The following is a 10,000-nucleotide window of genomic DNA, read 5'->3' as shown; positions in this document are numbered from 1 at the left end:
AATGATTCGTGTCAAACATAAAAGAAAGCATGACAAACATTACGCTCGCTCCATCCATCCATCCAACGAAGAACCACCAATTCACCGATTCATCATTTGCTATCGAAAACGCAAAAGGATAACGCTTGTCAAAATGTTTTGCATAATTAATGTCTTGGCTGTCGACCTCGCGGTCCATTAATCAATTGAAAAACTTTTCAACCAAACCTTAACTGCCAATCAAAGCGACGCGGCTAAAGTGGAATGCAAGATCGAGCAATTATTCATCAATAAGGCGAGGCGATGATTATGAATATGAGGTGGAGCCCTAGATGGGGGGCGGGGGGTTTATATCTTTCCGATCGCTCCAGAAATATGCAAAACCCTCGCCATCATCATCATCGTCGTTGTCGATGGTGGTATTGGTTGGCGTTATGCAATGGCGCCTGGCATGGTAAACATTTCCTATTCTAATAAACACCCTCCAGGAACGGCATTATGGCGGTTCGTCACCTTACGCCTTGAATAATCAAGACATTAAGCCAATAGCCAAGCACACCCCTCACAATGGGATCCAATACTCTCCAACACACCGAGGAGGTGACAAAGACTTCCCCTTCCTCCTCCTCCTCCAAAAAAGGACAAAAAAACATGAATAACAAGTCATCAACACTCTCTTCCTCCTCCTTCTTCTCCTCCTTCTGTCTGATGACTATATTTTTGTGTATCGCACCGCATGTTGATGCGTCTTTTACCGAAACCGGCGTGGGAATTTCTTGTCCTTGCTAGGCCGCTATAGGCTGTGCCAGTGCCGGCCGGAAAACATGCCGGTATCAATGCGGTTTAATGATCGTTTCGATTCACACCGACACCGATCGGCCGGGAGGCCTTCAAGTAGTTGGTGGCGGAGTCCGATGACCATAATCCTCCCTTAAGCATGGTGTCGAGCATGGTTTCGTTGGGGCTGGTTGCCTGCCTGGTGGGCTGTCAAAACCTCGCACATACCATCAATCTTGCGCTTGGACCAACCAACCGGCCAGGCCAGGAGCATCTGTCTCGCATAATGGCTCGCTTGTCGATGGTGATGATAATAGAAAGCCGGTTGCCGAATGACCACCATCGCCAGCACCACCGCGGATTGCTGATTGTGGGCTGTCCACAAAAGGGACCTTTGATGAATCTGGCCTCACCCCCAACGCTGGTACTACAAAACGCGTGCTGGCGCTTCCTCACTAGAAACATTCATTAAAGGCTCTCCTCTCGGCAGCCCACGGTGTCGGTGGAAGAAACATAAATGACGAATAAGTGGGCCAAGGGGGAACGGGGAGGTCATTATTTCATGGAAGGGAAAATGGCGCCAAGGCGCGCGAAGAATCGGTGTCGTGCCGCGGCCACGCAACCAATCGATTAACGGCCACTTTTTCATCCCATTATTGCCACCAGTCACGATTTATCGAGTATTGAAACGGAGGTGGGAGGGATGGCAGTATTCCCGGGCGGGGGCTTATTGATGTTTGATTTATACCGCGTGTTCGCGCGCGCTCTCGTAATAATGGTGACGACGATGCTCTCGTCCACTGTGCCCTAGTAATAGTAGTAGATGCAATGCAAACAAACATCTTCGCTCCATCATGATAATGATGTGTTTATGGAGCCAGAAAGCAGACAGACAGACAGATAGACAGACAACCGGGGACTCCACGCGAGACTGGCTCCCCTCGAGCCGCCACTGATTATTATTAATTTCATTAATCACGATAAGCGAAGGAATGAAGAGGAGAGAGAGAGAGAGAGGGAGTCGAATCAGTGCGCAACCGATGGGAAAGCGCACCATCTGCTGTCAGTCGCGCTCGCGGCTTTTCCATTTATTGGACTCACTGGAGTTTAACGTTTATGTGTTTTTCTCCTCTTTTCCTTCTTTTTTTCCAGTCTAGGCCAATCTCATCAACTCCCACGCGGAAGCATAGGCCGGCGGCACCTGGAGCACACGTTTTATGCAACACGCCGGAACACGGCATGACGTCCGTGCAGGCAACAGCAGGCCTTGGCGACGACAACGCCACCGCCGCCATCACTAGTGTGAGAACAGCCAGATTCAATCGATGGCCATAATGGTGACTGCTGCAGTGCCCATTACTACGGCGACGGCCACGGTGACTACGCTGACGATGACGACGAGAATGATGATGGTGGCAGCATTGCTCGAGGCGCCCTCTAGCGTGGTGCACCGTAGCGACACTACTATTGTTTCCGCCAACCGACGGCACTACTACGCGAGGCCAATGGTGACGTGAGAGAGTGGTCCTGTGATCCAGGATCGTCGTCACTGTGGATGGGTGGTGTGCGGAGGTGCAACGTCGTTCGTCTCTCTCTCTCTCGCGCCTTCCGCATTCCTTGCCGGCTACTGTGTTGTGAGTGAGACCGAGTGCGCCCGTGTGTGTCTGTGTACGTGCGAGTGTACGTGTGACGCCGTAAAGTGATGAGTCAAGAGTGTCAACTGTCAACCTTGAGAACAAACGCGCTGGTGGCACGAAGGTGAAGTGCGCGGTAGCGAGAACCATCGTTAAAGAGGCTGGCAGTGAAGAGGGAAAGAGGTCCTCTGAGCAGCAGGTCGCAGCAGCCCTCAGGTGCTATTTCAATTATTTCCTTGCCGAAGCGGAACCAACCGTATCCGCACATCCAGCTACAAAACTTGTGCGAAAGAAGAAGCAGAAGCGATCTTGCCTCCCCCCGGGGGGGTTTGTGGCTCCTTCTTATTTATCCGTCTGAGCGAGCGCCGTTTGTTGTGAAGAAAAGAAAAAGAAAAAGGGCGGCAAGTGAGAACCGTCTCGTTGTGCGAAGTGAAGCGTCCTAGGTGTGTGCGTGCGTGCGTACGAGTGTGTTTGTGTGTTCCTGCTAGTGTTCCGCGTAGTAACCCGTGTGGTCCCCGCGTCATACAACAATGAAACTAAGTGTCAGTGCCTATCGAGCCCATGCATCAGCACACAAGAAGATCCTCTCCAGCAGTAGCTATCAGACCCAGTTCAACTACGGCAGTACGGCGGCCGCTTCCAGCTCGACCCCGAACCCGTCCGCCCTGTTTTCAGTAAGTTCCCCCTGTCGTCAGTTCCATGCGCGTGTCCTGCGTGTGCCCAAGGACCGCCAAAACACCGTGTCGCCTGTCGTGGTCAATTGTTCAAACAGCCGCCGCATCCAGCTTCTTGTTTTGCTCTTCTCGTATATCTTGTTCTTCTTCGTGTTCTTTTGTTTCAATATCTCCGTCTGCGTCTCGGTTCCGTTCCTCTTCCGTTTCCACACAAACAAAATGAAGCACACACTATAAAAAAAGAACACAATCAAAGCACCCCGTTCGTTTTCTGTTTTCCATAGCCAGCTACCCAATGCTCGCTCCACTTGAGACGATTCTCGTTCAGCTTTCGTTGCTTTTGTTGCCATTTCTCAGGTCCCGGCCAGGAGTCGTCGTCGTCGCAATCGCGAGCCCAGGACGAATTTCAATTTTCCGTGTAAACCTCCCCCCTTTTTGTGTTTCTTCCTGGTCAATTGTTTGTTATTCTCGCTTGGTGCGCCAGTATATGTTGTGTATCGTTACTGCCCTTTTTACCAGCATATTTACCTCCAACAGGAAGCTTAATGTTTGAACTTTTCTTTAACTTTTCGTGAGTTGCACCACCACGCACACTCACCGGCGGTGATGGTGGCGTGCTCGTTCTTCTCCGCCTAATGCAGTCAATGTGTAGAGCAGAGAGCTTTGCCGTTAGTAGCATCTCACCACAGCCACCCTTAGTGCACCCCACAAGCTCCAGGTCTGTGTGTCGGTGTATGTGTGCGTGCTCACCTTCCTGCTTGCCTGCCTGCCTGCCTGCCTGCATGGCAAACCCTTAGCAATCACGCACAAAAGCCATGAGTTGTTGGGAGAGATGGGTTTCCAAAGCAACCTTCTGGGTTGGCGGAACAAACATTTCATTTCGTCATTTTCAGATTCTGCCCCATGTGTGTCCTGCCAACTGTTGTATGCATCTGCTTCTTCTGCTTCCCCTCCAACCTCGGTGCTGACCCTCTTATTGTGTATGTTCTCCGGTCTCCGGTGCGCTTCGCTACAGAGAGTCAACACATAGAGAATTCACCATGGATGGTGCTACAACGCGATGCCTTTTGGGGCGGTTGTCAGCTTGCTGCCACGACATACACTGCCTCCATACCTCAAGGGGGCGCGTGCTTTGAGCGAAATATCGAATAGAATTCACCGGGAAATAAAGGATAAAGCGTACAGGGCATTCCACTAGTGATACCCAGCATGAGCTACGCTTTTCAATTGCATTTAGTATATGAAATCGTTCCGTTTGAAGCTTTGAGCCACACACAAATACAGACTGTTATGCAAGTACTTTCTTTTCGGTGGGATTTATGCTAAACCGGTGGCCCACCCACCACCAGAAGAGGGTGACGATACTTTTGGTTGGATAAACAGAAAAACACAACATTACACAGCCTCTCCGAGCACCATTTTGTTTTCGTAGCCAAAGCATCTCCCCCGGACGATGCGAGGCGGAGGGAGGCTTACAATGTTTGTGTTTTGATGCTTGAATAATCTAAACGAACTTATACGGCTACAGCCTACCACCGCTTGCTACTTGTGCGGTTCTGGTTCTGCTGGAAGTAGCGGATCTGGCTCGAGAGGAATCGCATCAGTATCCTTACAATGGCCCACGACGATTGGAAGGATGGGCAAATGGGGTTAGATTTTGGTTGGATAACAGAGAGCAAGCAGAGGAAGAGGAAGGAGAGAGAGAGAAAACGACAGAACACAACAGCTTTCATCCATTAGCGGAACGATTTCCCGGAACTGGAAGCTCCCAAGCTCGCTAGCGCATCTCTTCTGCTGAGGTTGGGGATACTTTTTGACTGGAATCGAATTGGAATTCGGTTCCCCAACAACATAGTACCTCAACTGTCCTGAAGAAAAGCTTGTATTAAGACAATGAATGACATTCTTCAAATAATTTGCTACAAAAATGGGGAAAGCTATTAAAATACTTAAATCACAGGCATAGAAATCTATCTCCGGAACGGGATTTCGGGAATGGTCTTTATTGCCCCACATTCCGATCATCCAGATCGATCCCATTTTGTGTTACATCGCAGCACAGAGATAAACTGTGCAACGATATCAACCTGGAAGGCCTGTTCGATACGGATTCGATTAAAGTTCCTCAAGGATATCGATGCCACAGCTTCCTATCTCCTTCGTTCGCCACCGATGGACGATACGATTAAATGGAAAAAAGCCCTTCCGAAACGAATTCGAATCACCATCCCCACGGCCGGACAGCTCGTCTGATGGTTTCTCCTCCGGCGGCTTGAATCCTAGCACTGGAACTCGGTGAAGCATGGAGAGACAGGACACGGTGATACACGGCAAACGAAACGAATTCGAAGGCTTGTCCTGCTGACCTCGACCTCCTCAGGGAAGGGAACCGAGTGGACGAGAGACTGTGTAATGAACACAAGACTTTACCCAATCGATTCCACTCCTCAGGACAATTTATTCCCGATGGCCCCAGATCCATCGAGAATTCGAGATCTCCTTCACACCACGTCACATACAACGACGTGACAAATCGTTGTCTTCGTCGTTGTCGTTGTCGTTTTCGGTACTTCATTTATCGATTCCGTTGGCCAGTTTGGACGTGTCGGAATGTCCGAATCGTACACAAGTGTCCAATCGTTACGGGCCCACCCTTTTTTTTGCTTCGTAAATCGTTAAGCGGCACCCATGAGGACCTGCTCCAGTTCCACGTGGGATGCGCGATCAAAATTAATCTGCAATAAAAATCCCGGAAAGAGGCCCATTTTCGGCAGCGTGAACCTTAAGTGAACGACCTGCCCGGCCAAGACCTTGTGCCGAATGGTAAGGTACAATCAAAAACACATTCCCACACAAGGCCTTCACCGGCGCTAGTCAATAAAACCGGCTAGTGGCACAGAAATTCACTTTCTACCTCCCTGGATCTTCCCTCCCTGGAAGGCAAGAAGTGGCAAGTGCTAAAGCATGTTACAGTCGACTAAAAATAACCAACCGTCAGCCTGTGACTGTGTGCGGCGGAAGTGAGCCCCTGGAGCAGTAAACTTCCTGGCATCTGACGGAACCGTACGCCGACGTCGTCCTCTCCGTCGTGGTCGTCGTCTGCTCTGGCACGTATGCAGACGTACATCATCTTCTTCGGGAGGGGGTCTTCACTGTATACTTAACGCGCGTGTGTTCGTGTAGGACGCGGACGCTCTAGTGTTTTTCTCGAGCAACAGCAGGCAAGGCACGGTCGTTCCCGTCACCGGATGTTGGAGCGTGTACAGCGTGGCCGGCCTATCTTCACGCCAAATTAGATTTGCCACTTCTTTTCCTGGGGGCACCGGGAGTCCTGTCTTCTGTCCGGAAATCCCTCGGACGAGGAGCGACAGCGAAAGGACCGTCATGTGTTTCGTCCCTTCATGCATGAACGCCGAACGTGTGGTGTCCTTGTCGACGACGACGACGACGACTGTCTGTCTGTTAAGTGGATCCACCACACGCATAGGCCAGGTAGCAGCTTTCCGAATGACCGCCGGTGTATGCGTGTGTCCGTAAATGGCGGTTCTGCCCTCTGTTTGCTCTATCGCTCAAGTGTCATCCAATTTGGTTGCGCCGTACGTGAATTTATCGTCCATCTGTGCGGGGTGCGTCCTATAGGCCATTCACATTCGCTAATAGGTCGCTTCCTTCCTGGAATGGGTCCGCTTTCGCTCGCTCGCTCGCTTCCTGTGCTAGTAAATAGGATTCGTTTTGATTAGCCTTTCTCGCCCTTCTGTTCTCGCTCGCGCGCTCCTTCTCTCGTCTGTGGCCTCAGGCCTGTCGTCTTAAGCAGATGACGGAGCTAAATGGGTCTTTCAGTTGGTGCAGCTATTCCGGCGTGGGATTTGGACGAAATAGAATCACCAGAAGCCGGTGTGGCTGGGGCGACCTTTGTTGTGCTTGTCGCAAATTTGTGAAATATGTCTTCGTGTAGCGGTGTGGCAGTAATTTCACCCTCAGGCATACCCTTAATCCCCGCAGCAACCTCACCGCTACTAGTCGGGATGGGGATGACAATTTTATTCGTCTGCAACGCTGCCGCTTGAAATAAAGTTTCCTAATTAGAAAATGCCCCGATTTTCGTGGGGACGAGCTAGACGAGAAGGAATGTTAATGGCGGTCGACCGTGCCCACAGACACACAGCTGCTGCTTGATGATGATAAGGTTGAGCAGCACACGCGGATAAGGATACGTCAGCACCGGTACCACAAGCTTATGGTGGAGATGAATTAGCTGCTTGAACAATTTCGGTAACCACTCAGGCCACAAAAGTTATCTGTTCTGGTTGCAACCAACTTTCGATTGCACTCGAAAGCGCTCTTGATGAGGTATTTCGCAATACGGATTGCGCCCGCCACGAGCACATCACGAGCAGCTGGCTAATTGATCGAGATACTGGCCAAATATGGTCTGAATGCTGTGGATGCTGGTAGGCGAAGTAATGTACTTCTCCTCCCGAAGCGATACTTGAGACCATCGTGGGGCATTATTAATTCTCGATCTCGCCTCGCCGTTGCCCCTTCGTTAGAATGTAATGTGGTAATGAGGATCCGATTTCCTCCTCGCCATGAGAAGAGATGAACAGAGAGAGAGGGAGGGGAGTATTATTTTATTCCGTGAATAATTTACCCACCGTTTCCGGTTCCGTGAGCAGATTCAATTAGGGGGGGCTGGTGCCGTTCCACAGTTTGTTCTGTAAGTACCAACCAACCAACCGACCGTGGACTGCGTGTTGTCGTTGGCCTATTACACTGGAAGACTTACGCATTCCGTTCGCTGTCCTATCCTTCCGAAGATATTCTGAAGCACCACCACACAGCAACTGAATCATTAACCGTATTTTCGAGCCTGTGAAAAAAGCTTAAAGCGATAAATGATAGCGATGACAGTGAGTGGCGCCATCAGGTGCCCTGGGACGTTAAATTTGCATAATACAGTGGAGTCTCTTTCGGTCTTCCGGTTTCCAAAAATCGTGCCACAAAGCAGACGAGTGACGGAAAGAGAGTGAACGAACTCTGTACACTATGTGTTTAACATTTTTGCACATTAATGAGGTTAAATGTTTGATAAGCTTCTGCTAATGGTTTCCAAATCAAACGCCCCGTTGGTGACAACCATTTGTGGAAGGAATTATGCGTGAGTATTGTTTACAGAAACAGAAACAAATCAGAACTCCAATTGGTCATTCGTTTGAACTGCGAGAATTGGAATCTTGCCAGCAAATAGCTGAAATCAAAACGCAAAGTAACAAAACAGACAAATTGAATAGCAGCCACTTATCCGACACTCCTAATGATGCCATCATCCTTATTCTGCTGCTGCTGCTACTGCTGCTGAAGGTCATGAAATTACGTTTTATCCTTCGCGATCGGCTCACGGCTCATCGCACGCCATCGACAGCCACCCGCATTTTATGATCATTTTTATGATTACTTTGGAATATCCTGCGTTCCGGTGCTTCTGCCTTTGCCGGCATTTTTTTCCATTTTACATCGATTAGCATTGCGAATATCGGCGGTGAAACCCACGGCGACAACGACGACCACGATGGCGTCCAATCATGTGGAAAGCGCCGCCAAGGGTGGTGGAGCGATAGCATCATGTTGCCGTCGGATCGGAATCCCCGTCAGGGATTCGCTCTGCCAGCAAAGACGAAGCAATGGCGCATCTCAAATGAGGTGTGCAAATTTTTATCGTCCCACTTTTGCTGAAGCGAAATGAAGCGGCAAGCGGGGTTGTGGCAGTGCCGTGATTTCACCTCCCTCATCCTGCCACCTGCCCGTGGCCGTGGCCTGTGTGGTGATAATTAATGTTCCGGAGTGTAATGTTCTTATGTTCTCACGGCGAGTTTCCGAAGCGCCCTGGGTAGTGCTCTGCAGTAACCAAGGCACCTCTAGTGCTTTCCATTTTTTCCTTCTTTATTCCTTCGTTCCTACGTTCGCTACGCCGCTTCACGCGTTCCGTTACACTCGACTGGGCGGCTTAAGTGAGCTTTTTTCATTTGGCAAGCCAGCAAGCATTCCGGCACGAGCACCACGGGTCCTCTACAGGGTTAAAATGCGGGCTGTCGGAAATTAATTTTCCAGCAAAACATGAAGCCGCCGTAGCCCCAAAGCGCGATAAGAACTCTTCCTGAACTCGGTGTTTGTGTTGGTGAGGCATCGAGAAAAAAAGGCGTCGAAAAACGAGAAAAAGAAGTTCGCTTCAACGCGGGCCGGGGGTTCATCTTAAAAGAAATTTCAAATTATCATTGGCCGCTCCAAGTATGGCGCTGGCAAAGGGGGTATGCAGAGCGCCGAGTTTTGCGATCACTGCTGGGGCTCTTGAGATTTTGTGCCAAAGGGTCGAGTCGTCGACGTCTCAAGACGCAACACGTTTTCACAGCCGCCCAGCCCCTGCCGACAGCTATTTGTTCTGGGTTCTTCTATTTCAATGAATCCTTCCATCGAAGAGCGGTATTCCAGAGAAACCGGCATCCTCAACGACCTGTCCACGTTGCACGTGGTTTGTCTTGGTTTTTCGTTAAAGCCTTTTTTGCCGTTCTCGTTTTGCTTCTCGTTTACGTCAGCGAACGAACAGAATAGATGGTTCCCAAGGATAGATAGAGCAGCTCCAGGGGCCCGAAACTCTCTGCTACTCTTGCGGTCGTAGCTTAATTGAGTTTGAGTTTGATTCAATGAGTTTTTGATTAAATTGAATATCGTAAATAGCCGCAAGCAACAACAACAGCCCACTGCCCTCCAGAAGGGTCAACAACAACTCCATGTGACTCCAAACTACTGTCTATTCTCCGATAAAAGGTGATCCATGTCGAAGAGTGAAAGTGTTTCCCCTTTTTACTGATTCATGGGCGCACGCACGCGAGTACATTGTGGTCACATCCAATGGCCACTTAGGCCTTAACGCTTCTGGTT

General features: G+C 49.9%; 1 protein-coding gene across 4 annotated transcripts in view; it reads left to right on the top strand.

The window, feature by feature from the left end:
* Window positions 1-10,000, top strand: part of LOC126570157 (uncharacterized) — a 95,985-nt gene that overhangs the window by 43,389 nt on the left and 42,596 nt on the right. For all 4 annotated transcript variants that reach the window (XM_050227702.1, XM_050227705.1, XM_050227703.1 and 1 more), the window contains exon 3: window positions 1,909-3,064. In XM_050227702.1, the coding sequence (XP_050083659.1) occupies window positions 2,921-3,064 (144 nt within the window). In that variant the 5' untranslated portion in view covers window positions 1,909-2,920. The remainder of the gene's footprint in view (window positions 1-1,908; window positions 3,065-10,000) is intronic.

Source organism: Anopheles aquasalis, chromosome 2, assembly GCF_943734665.1.
Source record: "Anopheles aquasalis chromosome 2, idAnoAquaMG_Q_19, whole genome shotgun sequence".
NCBI lineage: Eukaryota > Metazoa > Arthropoda > Insecta > Diptera > Culicidae > Anopheles > Anopheles aquasalis.
This window is presented reverse-complemented; position numbering and strand designations above follow the sequence as displayed.